The sequence below is a fragment of the Apodemus sylvaticus genome, chromosome 6 (assembly GCF_947179515.1).
Source record: "Apodemus sylvaticus chromosome 6, mApoSyl1.1, whole genome shotgun sequence".
Lineage (NCBI taxonomy): Eukaryota > Metazoa > Chordata > Mammalia > Rodentia > Muridae > Apodemus > Apodemus sylvaticus.
Window position 1 is genome coordinate 124415771 of NC_067477.1, and position 21336 is coordinate 124437106.

The 21336-nt window shown below is 42.8% G+C and overlaps 1 protein-coding gene across 1 annotated transcript in view; it reads left to right on the plus strand.

Annotated features, from left to right (window-relative positions):
* The window catches only part of Vit (vitrin), a 108276-nt gene that overhangs the window by 19297 nt on the left and 67643 nt on the right, over window positions 1-21336 (plus strand). Inside the window, exon 4 of the mRNA XM_052186751.1 lies at window positions 7502-7567. Within this exon, the coding sequence (XP_052042711.1) occupies window positions 7502-7567 (66 nt within the window). The remainder of the gene's footprint in view (window positions 1-7501; window positions 7568-21336) is intronic.

Here is a 21336-nt window from a genome sequence, read left to right on the forward strand (position 1 = left end):
ATTTGCACTTCTAGCCCATGTGACCTTCTATGGAGAGTAGGAATGTTAAAGTAGAGCAGGCAGAAAGAAAGTAAGAGCCAGGAGGTGGGGAGGAGGGCTGTGGGATGCTGTTTCCTGGACATGACATGGTTATTAGACTCAGGTATGCACAGCAGCTCTGGTTACCTGCACAGGACCTGAACAAGGTCAAGCCAGCCAAAATTCTATCACAGGTTAGGCAGTGGGCTCTCCCTAACTCACTGGGTCATCTCTCCAATCCTCTCTCTCTCTCTTTTTTTTTTCCATTCAGGCAGAATCTCTTGTTGAGCACAGAGCTCCCTGATTCAGCTAGTCTAGCTGGCCAGCTCATCCAGATGCTCCTCTCTTGCTCTCTCCTCAGTGAGAGGGGTCACAGGTAGTGCCGTGTCTGCCCAGCTTTTAGTAGGTTCTGAAGATCTGAACTCCAGTCGTAGTACTTATTTATGTGACAAGAGTTTTGGCACAAAGACATCGTCCCAGCCCTGTTGTCTTTCTACATCTGGCTAATTTCGGTTAGGCAATGTCTCCACTATAATTTGGTTGCAGACATAGAAAAATTAGTCTCTAACCAACCAGAGAACTTCCTCTCTGCTAACTAGCTTTCATGGTGCCAGGAGGTATTCTATAAGCTTCTGTGATAGAAAAGATGTCAGTGGTCTTACCCAGCATTGTGTGTTGCATACTCAACACTGACCTGCGAGGCAAGACACTCACATTGCTGTAACAGTGGCACAACCGTTATGGGGTAGCCAACTTCTTTCTGATTGGAGTTGTGCCTTGTTCCACAGGTAGGCATTCATGTCTGGTACTGTAAACCTAGTCAGAAGTCCATGACTGAAGAGGTCATAAGCCCTAGAGCAGAACTTAGAATTATTAGTTTGTTGAGTGATTATGTTGTCAAACTGCTTCCCAACCATATTTATGTTTATAATCATAGACCATAGACCTGAACTTCTCTCAGCCTTTGTCAGAGCAGCTTCTTTTTGCAGTGGGCAGGACTCAATCCCCAAGAACCACATGCTAGAAGAGAATCCACTCACACAATGAGTATGTGTGTGTGTATGTGTGTGTGTGTGTGTGTGTGTGTGTGTACACAACTGTAATTTTTTAAACTAGAGAACAATCAAGGGAAACACCTAACAGCTTCTGGACTCTACACACATGTACACACAGCTGCTCAGGCACATATGCATGTGTGTCCTCATGCATGCAGACAGGCATGCACACATATACAGGAACACACACAGAGAAAGAGAGAGACAGGCAGACACACAGGGGCAGGGACAGAGGCAGAGAGACAGAAAATAGTATTGTATGAACTGACATTGGAAAAAGTCAAAGAAACAGAGAGTAGACAATGGTATAGGGGACTATGCATTGCCCTATATGCATTGTGAGGTCAGTAAATTCTGGGATTTTAATGCATAACATGATAACTAACTAGTTCATAGTACTGTGTTGTTTGCTTGAAACTTTTTAGAAAAGTAGACTTGAAATGTTCTCTCTCTGTCTCTCTGTCTCTCTGTCTCTGTCTCTCTCTTTCTCCACCCCCCCTCTCTCTGTGAAGTAATGGCTATGTCACTTAGCATGACTTAATCATTTCACACAGTACACAGGATCAAAGCCTCAGATCGACAGGTTGAATAACACAGTTCTTATTCGTCATAATTTAATAGAACCTGGAGAGGAATTATTCTCTGTGGGGTGTATGCATATGAATGCAAGTGCCCACAGAGGTCAAATCCCCGTGGTGCTAGGGTGACAGGCTAGGTAAGCTGTCTGATGTGGCCGATGGGAATACACTCAGGCCCTCAGGAAGAGCAGGGCATGCTCTTAATCACTGAGTCATCTCTCCAGTCCAACATGGACCTCTGAGATATCCCCAAGCATACTATAGAATTTACACTACTCATTGTCTTAGGGGTACCAAGACCGCTCAACATTTCTACCCAGAGGGAAGAAGTGAAAAAGAAAAAAAGCTAAGACTCTTGCTACCGAACATGCTTTCTGGTTCCAGCTTCAGATGTGGCCAAGCTGCTAGCTTTGACCTGGGTTTCCTTTCCCTAAAACAAAGGGCAAAGGAAAAATTCCGAAGCTCCTCCTAGGTTTACTATTCTATGGTTTGAAACCTACTTTGAGATTCCATGGGATTATAGAAAACAAAGCCCCGTGTTTGCTGTAAAACTGATTTGCTTAATGGTCCAGGTCCCCGTGAGTGTGCTCATCACAAGCTAAAGCTTCAGGGAGCGTGAACGACTTTAAGGTGATCCGCTTTACAGAAGAGTGTTTCAGGGAGTTGTGGGCACCACTGTGCTAGGGGGCCGGATGCCTAAAGGACTTACCAAGGAATGTCTGGGCAGGAATGAGGAATTTCTGGGAATGTTCCAGCACCCAAATGCTTACTGACTTGATTACTGATGAGCTACCTGGACATTCCATGCCTTTGCTTTAAATTCTATTATAATTCATTGCTTACTGCAAAACAGGAGCACAGATTAATCATGCCAATAACTTTAGAATGCACTCTTAAACCGTAAGTGCATGACTTTAATATGACCAAGTTAAAAATAATTTAATGATAAAGCCTGCTTTTAATTGTACAAGAAACGTACATCCCCTGAAATAGGTTTTATATATATGATATGATACAGTAGGGAGAAATATAGAACATAGAATATATAAATCATGATTTCCTCATTATTAACATTTTGGTATATTATTCCGGGTTTTTTTTCCTCTGCCTCTATTTTAACTGTCAAAATAATTGTTAGGGTTAGAGTGGAGCACCTGACAGCTAATTTAAGTCACCTTCTACACATCATTTGTAATAAATGCCTATACTTTCCCAGTTGTTGGGACATTCCCAAAATTTTCTTTTCTCCAGGTTGCCATTAGAAATGCTCTAATGAGAATCTCTACATAAATCTCTGTCTGTATCAAAGATTCCAACTTGGGATATATTCCTAGGAGGGTGGTTTCTGTGTCAGAGAAGATAATTTTCAAGGCTCTTGAAACCTATTATCAAATTGCTTTCCTGTATGGTTTTGCCTGTGCCAACAGAGCAGAGAAATTTACTAGCCCCAAATCCCCACCAGGATTAACTGTAATTTTCTGTTCAATACACAGGGACAAAACACAGGAAAACAATCTCTCATCTCTTAGTCTGTATTTTGAATCACTAATTCAATATCGTTTCAAGCTTATCCTTTTGCGTTTTCTTTATTTATGGGCTATCTGTATGGTCAGCTTTTTTTTTTCTTTTATTGAACTTAAAAGCAATTACACCTCAGGTACCTTAACTATGGTTAGTTTGCACCAGAGAGGAGGTGAGATTAGGAAGTAGAAGAACTTTTAAAATTAGAAAACATAATTTTAATATTTAATTTCCTTGAAATTTCAAGAGCTACTAAAAGAAAGATGAAAAGGTTTAGGATGTTCAAAGCGGTACACCGAGGGGCATCGTCTCGTGGTCGACTTAGAACTCTGCTTTCTTCACTCAATTTTCCCCAGGTTTGTAGACACCAGTAGTCTCAGTGGGTAGGTAATTAAAACTACCATTCGAAGAGCGTTGGCTTGCGGAGCTGTCTACTGTTTTACGGAGGCAGGGGTCTGCCTCTGTAGTCCTCTGCTAGGCCGCCTAGGAAAATGAATACAAGATTGATTTTCCTCCTACCCAAGTTCAACATCTCTATCTCCTACTTCCTTTTTGTTTGTAAGTGCAACGAGTGATGCTTGTTCACGATTATGTATGTGCAAGTGTGTGTGCCGGCGTGTCTGAAAACGCATGGGCAGGTGGGCGTCAGAGATTGATATCCAAAGTCTTCACGCTGTTGGCCTCCACATGAGACAAGGTCTCTCACTGAACCAGCAACTCAGTGATTGGCTAGGCTGCGTGGCCAATGAGCTCTAGAGATCTTTCTGTCTCTGCCTCCAACCGGAGTGCTGGTGTTAGCGATACAAACCCTACACCAGGCTTTTACACGGGTGCTCCAGATCCAAATTCAGGTTCGCGCTTGCTTTGTGCCGCTGGCACTTTAGCCCTGAGCCGGCTCCCCAGCCCACTACCTTCAGTGTATGGAGAAACGCCTTGCAAATGAGAAAGGAAAACTTGCTGCCCCCGGCCCCCCTCCACCACAAGTAGCCCTCCTCTGGAGGGCAGGATTAGAGGATGCTTTAATTAACAAGCCATATCCTGCGAGGAAAGCGGGGGAGGGCCTGTGTGTATGTGGACAGTAATAACCTTGTTACCGTGTGTTGATAAGCTGAGACAGGCGCGCATGTACTCAATCATCCTGGAGGGCCTTCGGTGACTAAACCAGTACTGAGGTGGTCTTTTTGAAATATTTATGGTTCTAATGACACCAAGACTTATAAAGACTTCCCAGTGACCCACAGGCCCACATGGGAAGTATTTATCTTTCCCAAAAACTGACACTCAAATTTATTTCACTTTATGCTTTCAAAGTTACGTTTTGTTTATTCATTTACTTGGAATGTGCTTTGACAAAATATTCCTGGGTTCTGGCTATTTATTTCTGCATAGAAGATGAAAGTGTGGCCTTTATACAGAGACTACTATTAAAAAACACACCTCCAGGACACCCCCACACACCCAAACCCCAGAAGTAAATAACACCTAAAAAAATGTCAGCTTTCACTTTTCTTGGCTACATTTTCTGCTCCCACCCAGTTCTCCTTCGTGTTTCTGTTCTTTCACGGTCAAGCAGGCGACTGTCCTCACCTCCGCTAGTGCCAAGAGACAAAGAAGGGGCTAACATGGTAGTTGTATCATTGCGACAGGTTATCTGTTTCTTAGTGTGCTTCGAATGCTGTAGCCAACTGTCATAGGAACCTAATCTGTGGGAAGACCAAGATAGAAACACCAACAGTTGTCATCTCCTGATATGATGAAAGGCACAAAACAGCTTTCTGAGACCTCAGGCCCTAATGTGATTTGCTTACACTTTTATTTATGTATATGATACGTGTGTGTGTGTGTGTGTGTGTGTGTGTGTGTGTCTTAGTCAGGGTTTCTATTCCTGCACAAACATCATGACAAAGAAGCAAGTTGGAGAGGAAAGGGTTTATTCAGCTTACACTTCTGCATTGCTGTTCATCACAAAAGGAAGTCAGGACTGGAACTCAAGCAGGTCAGGAAGCAGGAGCTGATGCAGAGGCCATGGAGAGATGTTCCTTACTGGCTTGCTTCCCCTGGCTTGCTCTGCCTGCTCTCTTATAGAACCCAAAACTACCAGCCCAGGGATGGCACCACCCACAAGGGGCCCTTCCTCCTGATCACTAATTGAGAAAATGCCCCACAGCTGGATCTCATGGAGGCACTTCCCCCACTGAAGCTCCTTTCTCTGTGATAACTCTAGCCTGTGTCAAGTTGACACACAAAACCAGCCAGTACAGTGTGTATGTGTGTGTGTGTGTGTGTGTGTGTGTGACTTGTGTGTGAGAGAGTTTGGGCATGCTACAGTGAACATGTAAAGATTAGGAACAGCTTTAGAGATAGGTCTTTGCTTTCCATCTTGTTTGAGACAGAGGTTCTTTGTTGCTTGCCAGTGGTAACCCAGGATAGCTGGACTTTGAGTTTCTGGGGGAGTCTCCTGTTTCCTCCCATCTCACCATAGGAGCAATGGGACAAGAGACTGCAGGGTCAGGTCACTCTGCCTAGCTCTACTTGGGCTCTGGGCACTAGAATTTAAATGTTTTGTCCATGGAACCATCACTGCAGCTCCATTAATTTCATAAATAACAGGGCTATCTTCATCTTCATCCCCTACCAAAGGTTCCACTTCTAATACTGTCCAATTAAGGGTTCTGATTTCAACATAACAGTTTTAAGGGAGCACAGTTGAATTTCTGTAACAGTAGCCTTATAATTTTCTCACATACTTGGTGACATTACTGTCTCTTCCTTCAAAACTAGATGCGAATTTAAGAGTTCACTTGTATCTAAATTGAATACATGTATACATATACATATATTCAGTATATGTGTGTGTGTGTGTATATATGTATGTATATATATATATACATATGTGTGTATATGTGTGTGTGTGTATGTGTGTGTGTGCCCACGTTCAGAACTCCAAGTCTATCCAGGAAGCGAGTTGTCCCCAAACATCACTACAATAAGGAAGACACCTACAGGAGGCCACACCTCCCTGGAGTGTCAAGGAAGGGGACTGACTGGGATTCTGAGAACAATGGAACTGCCCTTCCAGTTACAAGTGCAGTTAGTACAGGAATAGAGAAGAAAGTGTCTGTACATCATTAATAAGAAATTACTATAAAAAATGTTGTGGTACATACCAAAATTTTAAGTGGATATAAATTCTCAACAAAAATTCTATTTTAAAAAATTATTTTAAGGAAATAATGACAGATCTGTGCAAAGATGAAGCTATTTACATTAAATGGGAGATCGGTTAGACTGAGAGACATACTTACAACACATTACTTTGCAGACCGTTAAAAAGATTGTGGGGAAAACATTTAATGACAAGAAAAATATATGTGTGTGTTCATGTATGTGCACTTATATATATGTGTGTATATATGGTTCAACATATATATGTTGAAAAGTTAAAAAGCACTATAACTAGTATGAACATGATCAAATGTTTAAAGTACCTATATAAATGCATGTAAATATACATACAGAAAATACATTTCTGTGTTCATCTATATCTCCTAAATTGCTTTTTGAATTTCTCTAGAAGAATCATGCTTTACTTTTGCAATAAGAAAAACAGACAATGTATTTTTTTTAAAGCTCAGGACTCAGGATTATTCTATATACTTGAACGGCTTTAGAGTCTTCGGCGCACCAATTCACTGGTTACTGGTTAGGCACACAGTGTTTAAATCCCGCTGTTTGAGGCCCTGGCTCTGATTCTGAAACACGCGCAGAACCAGGGCTACTGATTGGAGCACCAGGGGTCCGTCCACAGTCTCTGAAAGGTTTCCCTTCTCCCCAACCTCTGCTGAGGTTGTTTACAGGTCCCCTCCCCTCAGCTTTCCTGCAATCATTCTCACACATGCACGCTTGTGTGTGTGTGTGTGTGTGTGTGTGTGTAATTCTATGGGCATTGGCTAATCGAGCACTTGGAAGCCCACTGTGAAGCTGAGGAAACAACACAAGGTGTGGATGTCCATCCTACATGCACTTTTCGTTCCTGAGCCCAGGCCCACACTTCCGCCTTTGGGAAAGGAGCAGCAGACATGGTGTGTGGGTGAGAAGGTAAGAGAGGGCAGGTGTCAAGGTGGTTTTCTGAAAAGACCTTTCAGCGGATGCTAAGACACTCTACAACCTGGACCTCTCATTTCCCTCAGTATAAGAAAAAGATTCATTCTGTCAGTGAAAATTCCTCGTCCATAACCACTACAAATATGAGTGAGGCTATAAAGAACACACCGGCTAGGGAAAGGGATATTGACTACACTAATTCTGCTTTTTCTTTTCCTCACCTAGTTTTGCTGGTAACTGGAATACATTCAAATAAAGAAACGGCAAAGAAGGTTAAAAGGCCCAAACTCGGTAAGTAAAATCCAAATCCGTTTCTGGCACAAGGCTATGGCCCCACGTGGAGAATGATCCCACTTGCGTTAGAGATGCAGATGGTGGTGTTTGGGCTTGGCCAGGGTTTTTGCTTCTAGGTCAGTTGCTTTGCCTTTAACTGATTATGTATCTTATCCACTATCTACGTCATCCCAAAAAAAACATTCAATATGAACCCTGATTTTAAAATTAAAAAAAAAAAAAAGGTCCCTCTGCAACAGGAAAACTCAAAACCTACACATAGAGCCAGACTTGTAGGGGCTGGTGCCTCAGTTCTCCATGTCAGAAGATTCTGTGCAGCTGGGCAAAAGTCCATCAGAACTTCCTGTTTCCTAGCATGCTAGAGAAAGAGAGACAGACAGACAGACAGACAGACAGACCAGGGAAATTAAAGACAAAGGAAGAAGGAAGAAATTTCACGGCCAGACCATCTTCAGGTGCTATCAGGGTTACTGCTCGCTGCTCTCACCCAGTCTATGCTGAGAGCAGCAGGTTAAACAGAAAGACCTGGAAACTCTGCAGTTTGCCTGAGTGAACAGATGTTGCAGATATGCAGCTGCAATTAGGAGATAAGCACTGTGGAACAGAAACCTCCTGCTCTTCACTGAGGTCATGGGAAAGGTGTCCCAAGGGCAAGTCTCCACTTAGCAATGTCCTCAACCTGTTAAAACAAAACTTCATCTGAAGAGACTACACCTAAACTAAGAATGTCTCTGAAGGTCCACCCTGCTCCAGTGCCTAGGAAAGTAGTTTTTTGTTTGTTTGGTTTTGGGTTTTTTTTTTTTTCCTAATTGAGACAGCAAGGAACACAGAGCTACAGCTGTGAGAGAGAAGGCTGGATAGCATCTCTAGGAGGCAGTAGACTTTGGCAGCATTGTTCACATGCTGCTGGTTTTGCAAGTAAGCAAAACCCAGGAATGATGGCATCATGAAGGCCCAGGCAATGTGGCAGGATCGGAGTCCCTACAGAGTAGACCAGCCCTAAAAAGACATTACATGACATTGGGAATGTGATGGCCAAGTTGCAGTGAAGACCCCGGGATGCTGGAGATCCCAGGCATTCAGTAGGGTTGGCACAAGGTGCATGTGCTGCAAGCAGCAGAGCTGGAGAAGAGAGGCTGCCTAAGCCCAGTGGAGGCCAGGTGACTCCATCTCTAGTCCCAGAGACCCAATGTAGAGCGGCAGAACTTGGTCCTGGTATTCCTTGTTATGCCTCCTCCATCTTTCTCTTCTGGAATGGTAAATCTTATTCTGAGCCATTATATTTTAAAAGCATGTAACTTGATTCTGATTTCACAGTGGCTCACAGTTAAGAGATTACCATGGATCTCATTAAGAAACTGGACTGTTGTGTAGTGTTGGAAGTGTGATAGGTTATAAGGACTTTCAAACTTGGAATAAATATAGTTTGTGATATGAGATGGCAATGAGTGTAGGGGGCTAAGGGGAAGAATGTTTGGGTTGAATGTGCAGTGTCTCCCATGGGTTAGCATGCTAGAATTCTTCATATTCAGTGTTGGTTCAATTTTGGAAGGTTCTGGAATCTACCTCTCAGGGAAAGTTTGCAGGAAGCTTTAAGAGTGTGTGTGTGTGTGTGTGTGTGTGTGTGTGTGTGTGTGTGTGAAAGATGAAAGAGGGGATGGGAGGCTCTAGTACCACACCTCTCTGTTCTCAGCTTCCTGTCTACAAACAGTGTAACTAGCCACCTCACACTCCTCCTTTCCCAACTATCATGGACCGTACACCCTCAAACTGTAAGCCAAAATAAATGCTCTTCACTGCTGGTAGGACTGAGGTGGCGTGGGAGATGGACTGCTGACACAGAAACAATGTTCCTTTCCCCCTCCCCCCCCAAAAAAATACATTGAACAAGTAAGTATTTAACCAGCTAATGAACAGTGCTTAAGGCTGAAACCTACAGGACCTTTAAGATTAATCCTATAAGCACCCTCCTTTCATCCATAAACCTGAACAATGTGCATCATCACCTCCCTCTTCCCCTCCCACCCCCACAAAAGACCTTATAGTTCCATTTGCAAATGGGAATTCTTGAAGGTAAGAGAAGAAAGTAAACAAATTCATGGTTTTTAACTTAATTTTTAGGCTTTGATTAATCTTTGAACTTGTTTGTAAATTACATATTTAAAACAATCTAACTTCAAAAGAAATAAGATTGTGACTACTGTTAAGGCACTGAAGTGGGACTCTACTTCAGAGAGATTCTTGAGTGTGCACTGTCTTCTTAATAACCCCCAACTTCTTTGGTTAGAGTCACACCAAGATACTTTATATTGTTTGTGACTATTGTGAAGGGTGTCATTTCCCTAATTTCTTATTCAGCCTGCTTATCATTTGAGTATAGGAAGGGAACTGATTTGCTTGAGTTGATTTTATAACCAGCCACTTTGCTGAAGTTGTTTATCAGCTGTAGGAGTTCTCTGGTGGAGTTTTTTTGGGTCACTTAAGTATACAATCATATCATCTGCAAATAGTGATTTGACTTCTTCCTTTCCAATTTGTATCCCTTTGACCTCCTTATGTTGTCTAATTGCTCTAGCTAGAACTTCAAGTACTATATTGAAAAGATATGGAGAGAGAGGGCAGCCTTGTCTAGTCCATGATTTTAGTGGGATTGCTTCAAGTTTCTCTCCATTTAGTTTGATGTTGGCTACCGGTTTGCTGTATATTGCTTTAACTATGTTTAGGTATGGTCCTTGAATTCCTGTTCTTTCTAGGACTTTTAGCATGAAAGGATGCTGAATTTTGTTAAATGCTTTTTTCAGCATCTAATGAAACGATCATATGTTTTTTTTTCTTTGAGTTTGTTTATGTAGTTGATTGCATTGATGGATTTCCTTATATTGAACCATCCCTGCATCCCTGGGATGAAGCCTACTTGATCATGGTGGATGATCATTTTGATGTGTTCTTGGATTCGGTTGGCAAGAATTTTAGTTGGTGTTTTTGCATCAATATTCATAAGGAAAATTGGCCTGAAATTCTCTTTCTTTGTTAGATCTTTGTGTGGTTTTGGTATCAGTGTAATTGTGGCTTCGTAGAATGAGTTGGGTAGTGTTCCTTATGTTTCTATTTTGTGGAATAGTTTGAAACTGTATAGTATTGGCACAGTGACAGGCAAGTGGACCAATGGAATAGAACTGAAGACCCAGAAATGAATCCACACACCTATGGTCACTTGATCTTTGGCAAAGGAGCAGAAAACAACCAGTGGAAAAAAAGATAGCCTTTTTAACAAATGGTGCTGGTTCAACTGGAGGTCAGCATGTAGAAGAATGGGAATTGATCCATTCTTATCTCCTTGTACTAAGCTCAACTCCAAGTGGATCAAGGACCTCCATGTAAAACCAGACACACTGAAACTAATAGAAAAGAAACTGGGGAAAACCCTTGAGGACATGGACAGAGGGGGAAATTCCTGAACAGAAAACCTATAGCTTATGCTCTATGATCAAGAATTGACAAATAGGACCTCATAAAATTACAAAGTTTCTGTAAGGCAAAGAACACTGTCAAAAGGACAAAACGGCAACCAACAAATTGAGAAAAGATCTTCACCAACCCTACATCCGCTAGAGGGCTAATATCCAATATATACAGAGAACTCAAGAAGTTAGACCCCAGGGAACCAAATAACCCTATTAAAAAATGGGGTACAGATCTAAACAAAGAATTTTCACCTGAAGAAATTTGGATGGTCAAGAAGCACCTTAAGAAATGTTCAACATCATTAGTCATTAGGGATATGAAAATCAAAACAACCCTGAGATTTCACCTCATACCAGTCAGAATGGCTAAGGTTAAAAACTCAGGAGACAGCAGGTGTTGGCAAGGATGTGGAGAAAGAGGAACATTCCTCCACTGCTGGTGGGATTGTAAAATGGTATAACCACTATGGAAATCAGTCTGGTGGTTCCTCAGAAAACTGGACCCTGCTATACCACTCCTGGGCATATACCCAGAGGATTCCCCAGCATGCAATAAGGACACATGCTCCACTATGTTCATAGCAGCCTTATTTATAATAGCCAGAAGCTGGAAAGAACCCAGATGTCCCTCAGTGGAGGAATGGATACAGAAAATGTGATATATATATACACAATGGAATACTACTCAGCAATTAAAAACAATGAATTCATGAAATTTTTAGGCAAATGGTTGGAACTGGAAAATATCATCCTAAGTGAGGTAACCCAATCACAAAAGAACACACATGGAATGCAATCTCTGATAAGAGGATATTAATTAGCCCAGAAGCTTTGAATACCCAAGGTACAATTAGCATAACAAATGACTCCCATGAAGAAGTAAGGAGAGGGTCCTGATCCTGGAAAGGCTTGATCTAGCATTGTAGGGGTGTACCAGGACAGAGAAAAAGGAGGGAGGTGATTGGAGAATGGGTGGAGAGAAGAAGGCTTATGGGACATATGGGGAGGGGGGAACTGGGAAAGGGGAATCATTTAGAATGTAAACAAAGAATATAGAAAATAAAAAAAAATAAAACTATTGGTTAAGTTAACCACCCCCCCCCCCCAAAAAAAAAACCAACTTCACTTTGACTCTTCGTGAAGCTCTTTTCTTCAGTGAAGATCAAGATTTGGCGGTATCTGAGTGGATGTCCCTGGAAAGGCAGGCTATACAGGCAGCAGTGCTGGTGCATCCCCCTACCCCCACTGAAGCTCTGGGTTCAGAAGATAAATCACAGAAACAAACACCTGGCAGTTATCACCCTCACACAATGAAAAGGAAAAGCAAGTTTTATTTTGGGCATATCAATTAAGATCAGCTGAAAAATATCCAAAATAATTATCATCTACATGAGACTGAATCTCTCTCCCTTTAATAAAATCAAGCTGTAATTTGATGGAAACTCCAGACTTTTGAATTATAATTTCTGCCGTTTATTGGTATGGCTCCCAATAGTCCAAAATGGCCGCCTTGACTTCATTGCATTCCAGTCAACAAGGAATGAAGAAAGCACATAGTAGTTCACACACACACACACACACCACATTATCCAGAGAATTAAATATAATACCTCTACTTACATGCTACTGGGGTCAGAAGGGACAGAGGAAATGTCTTAATTGCCAGCATACATACTCTTTACTGAAAGCAAGGAATTCTCTTCCTGGGAAGGAAGGACAGAGTGGATGTTGGGAAAGAGCAAGCAGAGCAGGACGAAGACGGAACTGGTGCACTGTGAGCACACTGGGCTCTCCGGATCCAGAGGGGAAGGCATAATGGACGTTTATAGAAGACCGTAAAATAAAGGCTTTAGACAGAGTAAGTGTTCTGTGCTTTCCCCAGCAAAGGCTTTCTTTACAGGCTTTAAATGTAACTGTGTTGAGATCAGTAACATTTATAATTTGAAATGAAAGAAAGAAATTGCTTCACACAATCACACCTTTCTAGGTTTTCTCAAAAGCTACCATGTGGGATTTCAGGCTGAAATGAGACCAAAAGAGCATCCACACACTCTTAGGTTGCAATCCTGAAAAGGAGTCTGTCGTTTATTTATCCATGTCAGGACCAAGAGCCAAGAGGAACAGCATTGGGGCAGAAGCGTGTTCAAAACAGTGATTGGGTTAATATGGAGACAAATGCACACCCAAGTGTGGATTCCTTTGGGCTATTTCCAGTATCTTCATTAACTCTGATACAAAAATCATGAAAGGTTCCATGATCGCCATGGCAACAGTTCTCAGTGACTATGAAAGTCTGCGCTAGTTGACCCAAGGGCAACCCCCCTGGAGAGATCTCAGATGGATTGAATTTCTGATATGCTAAATTCTAGTTTTGTTCTCAAAGTCTCCCTTGTGATGCAGCACATTTGAATCAATAAATGCCTGAAGTATTTTCTCTAATTAGAAACTCTAGCACAATCATTAAATAAGGGAGGGAAAAGATACAATGAATGTAATAGAATATTCCCAAGCCAGGGACATATCTGATTCTTGACCTCAGGAGTATTTGCAAATTATAGTCTATAGCTTGAGGCCAGAGTAAGTTTCATTTTTCCAGTTGTTGTCTGCAGCTAGACTAGGTAACTTATGGCAGAGGAGACCAAGCATTCAAGAGTTCAGTAAGAAATTACTAGGGGCCAGAGACGCACCAAGCCTGGTGTTGGATACCCAGAGACAACTGGAATCAAGACACACTCTTTACCTCGGCAGAATTCACAAACCAAGCAGGAAAATATTACTATGAGACTATGAAGGAATAGACTATGTCTGGAGAGCATTGTGCCCACTCTGAGAAAATCCAAGAGGGTGTGATATTACAAAGAGTTGAGTAAGGGTAGGGGGACATTTCCAAGGCTGGAAGATTTGAAAGAGCTTAAAAAGTTGGCCAAATGCAGCATTGCATGCTTGTATTCTCAGTCCTTTGGAAACTGAGGCAGAAGGATCATGAGTTCAAGGCTAATCAGGGCTACATAACAAGACTCTGGTCCAGTCTCCCAAAAATTTTAAAAGAAAACATTCAAGTTGGCTGAAACATTCAGAATAAATTGAAGGTGTTCAGGTGGATGGTGGAGAATTAGCCGTAGTGAATGGCGAAGGAAGGGCTTCACTACTGTGTGGGAATCTGGACTTCATCATGAGGCAATGGGGAGTATCTCAGCACAGGTTGTTTTGTTTGCAATTAGCAGAAATCCAAGCCCAATTTGTTTAAGTAGAAAAGAGGATTTGGACGGGACCTGGAGTAATTCACAGAAACCAAGGCAGGAAGCACAGCTGGTGTTCCCTGGGACTGGTTCCCAGATGGAAAGGCCCCAAGAACCAAATCAAAGAGCCAACACCTCTGCCTGTCTCTCTACATCTGCATCTCCCTCCTACCTCTCCCCCAACCTCCCTTAATCTCTCTCCTTGTCCCATTCTGAGGGGGTTGGAGGGTGCATTGAATTACATCCATCTAAGCTGGCTGGGATCTGACCTCATCAGGGCAGCGTCATTCTCAAAGGAGACAAGAGTAGGCAAGTTTGCACTAAGAAGATAAAATAACCCTGCCAGCCACTGTAATGTTGAATACCAGAGTATGAAGGGAGAAGACAGAACACAGCCAGCTAGTGAGCAGATGTGACATGCCCAGATGTACATGGATAGAGAACATGGGCATGTTTACACATATCTGGACAGCAGCTGGTCAAGTGGAAGACTGAACCATGTTCTCACATCTCTTGGAAAGGTTATTAGATGCGACTGTGCTTGTCTTGTGTGTGCTTCTATGTGGAGCTCATGGTACATGTGTCAAAGGATTCCAATACCTAAGGAGGACTGAACAAGGAAGTCACAATGTTACCCTTTCCCCTTGGCTGAAATGTAGACTGAGAGTTGGCCTCCAATGACCTATCTCACTGACCTGTAATACACTCAAGAAGGCACACTCTCAAAGAGAGCAGAGGTAGAGGCCATCTTCCTTGTCATTAAACCAAGATGTCCTGACCATCTTATATTTATGCTTGAGAACTCAGAACCTATCTTACAGAGGGTACTTAGATTTTATATGCAAAATAATAGGAGCGGGGCTTTGAACACACAGTGGGAGAGGAGATGAAGTTCTCAAAATTAAAAGACCAGCGATATCAACATCAATTGAGCCCTTTTGTCCTACCAATTCCAGTCCTGCTGAATCAGAAACTACGGTGGAACTCCAGTCATTTGTGGTCTGATGAGCAGGGGGATTCTGACAGGCTTCATACCATTGACAGTGGTGGGTGAGAGGCTGAGCCAAGGCCAGTACTGCTGGTAGACATGAACGTGAGGCCATCTAGGTGGATCTTCTATAGTTCCCTCTGTCCTCCTCTCTTCTGGAAGCCTTCATGTTTCACTAGTGATTTTTTTTTTAAGACCAAAAATTTTCACATCCCAAAGAGTTGAAATTTCAACGAAGAAGCCATTTATTAGTGCTGGTCATCTGGCCAAATTCAGGTCCTTTTGAAACACCAAATATTATCCTAGACTCCTGAGGCTCAAGTGCTCAGGACTCCACTAATTGTCAAAGCCAAATTTTAAACTCTAGCTGGGTAGATGACGCATGGCAGGGAGCAGGGAACAGAGGAAAGCTCTTACTCGGCAATGGGGTAGGGGGATAGAAGATTGAGAGGCGACCAAGTAAGAAGTGAGAGAGATGCAGAGAAGGAGAAGCCTTCGGTCTGGGCTGAGAGTGTTGGCATACCAACATATCTATTCTGCCTTCTCATAGGTTTGACACTGCTTTGGTGGGGAGCTCTCCTCTCCCTTCCCTACCAGCCCTAATTTTTTCATTTTTCTTCTCATTTTTATCTCCTTCCCACCTCTTTGGTTGACCCATGGTCTCCAGTTGTCCTCGTGGGTTTTCCTGAGCTTCACTGGGGACCCTTTAGATCTAGAGTCCTGTGCTGAGCACATACTAAAGACAGTCTGACAGGAAGGCTCCTCAGAAAGGGAGATGGAATAAACAATAGAGTCTCACAGACCCTCCTCAGGCTCATAGGTGAGCATTCATTCCAAGCCAGTGCTTAGCGTTCCTATGAATAGCTGCATTGGATAGAATTTTTATCCCAAAGAGTTTGGCATATTACTTGATTTTCTAAATCAAATCAAGTCCGACTCCAAACTGGCAGTCATAGGGGTGGAGAGAGAGCTTGGAATTCAAGCTCCATATTTACAGTGGCCTCCTCACCCCGCTGCTGCAGCCCCTGTGACATTAGGGAGACTGTGGGGGGGCGGGGGGTGCTTAGAGCCCACGTCTGTCTTCAGTGGAAGGTGGGCAGCTCCGCTGCTTCCTGAACACGAAAAAATGGCAGAAATGTGGAAGCTTTCGTATGTAAGGCTTCTTTCTCCCTAGGGGACACCATACAAGATGCTGTTCTCAGGCAGTGCTCCCCTAAAAGCTATTAGGGAATAGAAGCATTTCCAGGGGAGCCTACTGACCCACTCCTGTGCGCCCTGCCTTGGAGCACTGGTTTTGGTTTTGGTTTTGTTTCCTCTTTGTCGCCTTTGAGCAGAAAGAAGCCAAGTCCTTCAAATAAGAAGGACTTGGATGAAAATTCTTTGTTAAGATCTGTACCCTTTTAATAGGGTTATTTGGTTCCCTGGGGTCTAACTTCTTGAGTTCTTTGTATATATTGGATATTAGCCCTCTATCAGATGTGGGGTTGGTGAATATCCTTTCCCAATCTGATGGTTGCCGTTTTGTCCTTTTAACAGTGTCCTTTGCCTTACAGAAACTTTGTAATTTTATGAGGTCCCATTTGTCAATTCTTGATCTTAAAGCATAAGCTATTGGTGATCTGTTCAGGAACTTTTCCCCTGTGCCCATGTCCTCAAGGGTCTTCCCCAGTTTCTTTTCTATTAGTTTCAGTGTGTCTGGTTTTACATGGAGGTCCTTGATCCACTTGGAGTGAAGTTTAGTACATGGAGATAAGAATGGATCAATTCGCATTCTTCTGCATGCTGACCTCCAATTGATCCAGCTGAAGAAATTCGGATGGCCGAGAGGCACCTTAAGAAGTGCTCAACATCATTAGTCATTAGGGAAATGCAGACCAAAACAACCCTGAGATTTCACCTTACACCAGTCAGAATGGCTAAGGTCAAAAACTCAGGAGACAGCAGGTGTTGGCAAGGATGCAGAGAAAGAGGAACACTCCTCCACTGCTGGTGGGGCTGTAAGATGGTACAACCACTGTGGAAATCAGTCTGGCAGTTCCTCAGAAAACTGGACATGACACTTCCGGAGGACCCTGCTATACCTCTCCTGGGCATATACCCAAAGGATTCCCCGGCATGCAATAAAGACACATGCTCCATTATATTCATAGCATCCTTATTTATAATAATAGCCAGAAGCTGGAAAGAACCCAGATGCCCCTCAAAGGAGGAATGGATACAGAAAATGTGGTATATTTACACAATGGAATACTACTCAGTAATTAGAAACAATGAATTCACAAAATTTTTAGGCAAATGGTTTGATCTGGAAAATATCATCCTAAGTGAGGTAACCCAATCACAAAAGAATACACATGGAATGCAATCTCTGATAAGTGGATATTAATTAGCCCAGAAGCCCTGAATACCCAAGGCACAAATTGCATAACAAATGACTCCCATGAAGAAGTATGGAGAGGGTCCTGATCCTGGAAAGGATTGATCTAGCATGGGAAGGGAATATAAGGACAGAGAAAAAGGAAGGAGGTGATTGGAGAAGGGATGGAGAGAAGGTTTATGGGACATATGGGGAGGGGGGATCCGGGAAAGGGGAAATCATTTGGAATGTAAACAAAGAATATAGAAAATAAAAATATTTTTTAAAAAAGAAGGACTTGGAGATAGTAATTCCCAATGCACAGAGGGAGGGTTGTCTTTGGACCACTGGTGTCCTGTGCTGCCACCTTGAACCCCAGAGGTAAGAGCATACAAAAGCCTGGCCACTGCCTTACAAAACTAGAAAGGAAAAATTATATATACAAAGAATTAGCATGTTGGTGACATCATAAATTAACTTTCTGTATGTAGTCCAAGGTAAAGTTTGCCTTGCTGTACTAATGGGAGTTTTAACACTTTATTCTTAGAGGTGACTTTTTTCAAGGCTCTCATTTTCCTGGTACATTTTGAAGCTATAAATCTAACCCTACCCAGAGGCACCTTTGTGGTAGGTTCAGTCAGCACGAGCCTGCTGAAGCGGCTCCTAACAAATTGCCCAAATACAGCTCCATTTCTCTTGATTTTTGAAGGCTACACATAATGACAGAGTGGTTGTGGATTGTGAGACTAACTTCATTTATGTGTAGGTTATGCATGTGAAACAAGCCTGCTTTTCAACGCATAAGCATTTCAGCCCTACCATAATAAACCCATCTTACATTTCCACATAAATTATGGCCACCAAAGGTTTTAGAACAATCTGTACCTGGCAGAGTGTCTGTGCTGGAGGCAGAATAGCTTTTTAAGTTGTAAAATCTCATCATCAGATTTTTCCACACATGAAGGAGCCCCAGCAGAGTTTCAGAAACTATGAGCTTAGACAGACCAGTGTCAGGATAGACAGCATTCCACAGGTGATGGCCACTCCGGTTGACAAAACACAGCACGTCACTGGTTGTCCGTTTAGAATGCTTAGACTTCACCAAGCATCCAATCTCACACTAGGCAAAATAAAAATATGCCCTTCTCTCCTCTGCAAAAAAAGTAGGAGAAAAGTTTCCCTGGCCCCAACGCCTTCCTCCAGCACATACTTAAAACTAGATTGGATTTAGTGTCATACACCCTCTGAGTCTTACCACATATTATTTTAAGCATTTTAATATAGTCTGTCTTCCCAACAAGGCCAAAAGTACCAAGAATATATAATTAGTGCCTCATTAGGTAATTGTCAGATGGATATACAGGCAAACAAACAACAGAAACCATCATAAAATGTGGTAAAGGCTACATTGAGAATAACAATAGTAGGAGTCTACAATAAGATACATGGTGGAAACAAGACATGAAAAACAAGAATTTTATAGGCAGAGGGAGGTCAGGGAGCTGTCTGGCTCCACTGAGCTGATTTCAAGGAGAGTAAATGTGGGATGAAGTCAGGAGACGGTGGGAAGGCAGGGCAGGCTCTGGGGGTAGGGGGGTCCTGGAGGGGTAGGGGGGTCCTGGAGGCGCAGGGAGAAGGAAAGTGGGTCAGAGTCCATAGGTAGGCACTGTTTGAAGAAGTAGTCTTTTCTTCATGGCGACTGAAGGACAGATACTCCTCAGGGGTTCTTGAGTGGGCAGTTTACCCAATGGAAACAGGAATTAGCAAAGGGAAGAATTCGCTCTCCACCAGCAGAAACCTCATTCGGAAATAATTCCATTACACTGGACTCTGTTGAGATGGAGTTAACTTGGGGTGAAATGTGCAACCTTTTGTTTATGCATCGGTCCAATCAGTTAATCCTAACACCTTGTGTGTGAGGTATGGGAAAACTTTAGCAATCAACTTTGCAAGGATGGATGCTTTCCAGATGCTCTGCCTCGAGCATGAAGAAGTCATTGTTCTGGGACTTGGTTGCTGAGTGCCTCGGACACGGGTGAAGAAAAGCACAGGTCTTTGGGTGAAGGATTTGGTAGAGGAGGCACGAAGGTTCTTGGGCAGATTCAGATATAGCAACTTGTAATTCATCTTAAGTATCTGCCCCTTTCTGAGATGCCTGGTGCTAACACTGGCTGTTCTCTACACAGATTACTGTGTGTACCCTTTCTCAGATTATGAGAAAGAAAAATTACATTTCTAAACATCTTTGTGATGTGTGGACAAAAAAGAAAGCTGATATTCTCTGCTGCAGACTTTCGATGAAGGTAAACTATCACAGCTGGCTCTAAGAAATAACATAAAAAGAACATAAGAAAAGTTGCACTAGCGAGTTGCCTTGCAAGTGTTTGTGATGAACATACAGAAGCAGGTGTGTATCCATGTGTGCACACACTGACACATACAACTTATTTACTGTCTCTATCCTATATTCACCCAATAGTAGCTGTTAATGGCGTCTGAATTCAGAAAGGCCCTGGAAGGTGACCCCAGAGAAGCAGCAGCTTCTTCAGCTTCAGTTATGGAAGAGGCAGGCAGGTGAAACCAACAGAACCTTGGCTTTATAGACGGAAGGGCCAGGTCTTGACTCTGGCCCAGCTTGTAAGCATGTGCAGTCAGCTTGCTTCTTGGGAAAATAAAAATGGCACGTCTTTCATGATCTGGTAAGAATGATGTAAAGAGATGTGTACTTGGGCTCCTTGTCAACTCAAGTAGGATATTTTTAGTCATAAATGGTGACAGCGACTCCAAAGCTATATTGCCATGGGTAAATTACAGATACCCTGTCACTCCTTGGCCATTGTCCTTCCATCCATCCTTCCAGGAGGATGGAGGCATTTTGTCAACCTGGAAGGAAGCACTGATGAGAACAACTCACCCACTCTTTAAAGGGATTAAAGCTTGAACACATCTTTATGTGCTAAGGTATGTGCTTTTAGCTAAGCGCACACCTCTAATCCTAGCACTTGGGAGGCAGAGGCAGGAAGATCTCTATGAATTCTAGGCCAGCCTAGTTTATATAGTGAGGTGAGTCCAGCCAAAGATACACAGTTAGACCCTGTATAAAGAAACAAAGAAACAAGACAAGGTTTTGGACTGTCTTTCAAATGGTTTTCATTATACAGCTGTCTCTCCTCCAACTGCCCCTTATGTAGATTCTTTGACAAATCCCTTAAGACCAAGGGTCTCCAATGCTGCACGGTCTCAGTAAAAGCTCAGCTCCCCTGAGTGTGGGATGGAATTATATTCAGACTTGTGGGGCTCAGATTCAGCCTGACCATGAACCAGCTGTAATTTCTAAATTTAGAGCAACATCATAGGATATTAGCCGGGTCTCTTGTTCCTCAGACATTAGGCAAAAGCAATGTTGCACCCATTTATTTTAACAGTCTGGAACTCTTCCCCTGGCTTCTGCAGAATCTGCAGTATCTGAGGCTTATGTCCTCATGATAGTCTCTGTTTAGCCCTTCCTGTGACCCTTCTGTCATGTTCCCCAATGCAGCTCAGTTCTACTATTGCCTGCAAAAAGGAACTCTCCTATCACCAGCATTCTGCCATATCCTGACCCATTACTATAGATTTGCAAAGCCCAACAGTGGCCTCCTCCTCATGGAGGAAGATCTTCCAGGACCTCACACTTCCTGCCCCTCTGTCTCTCTCACCTACTGCTCTTGGACAACCAT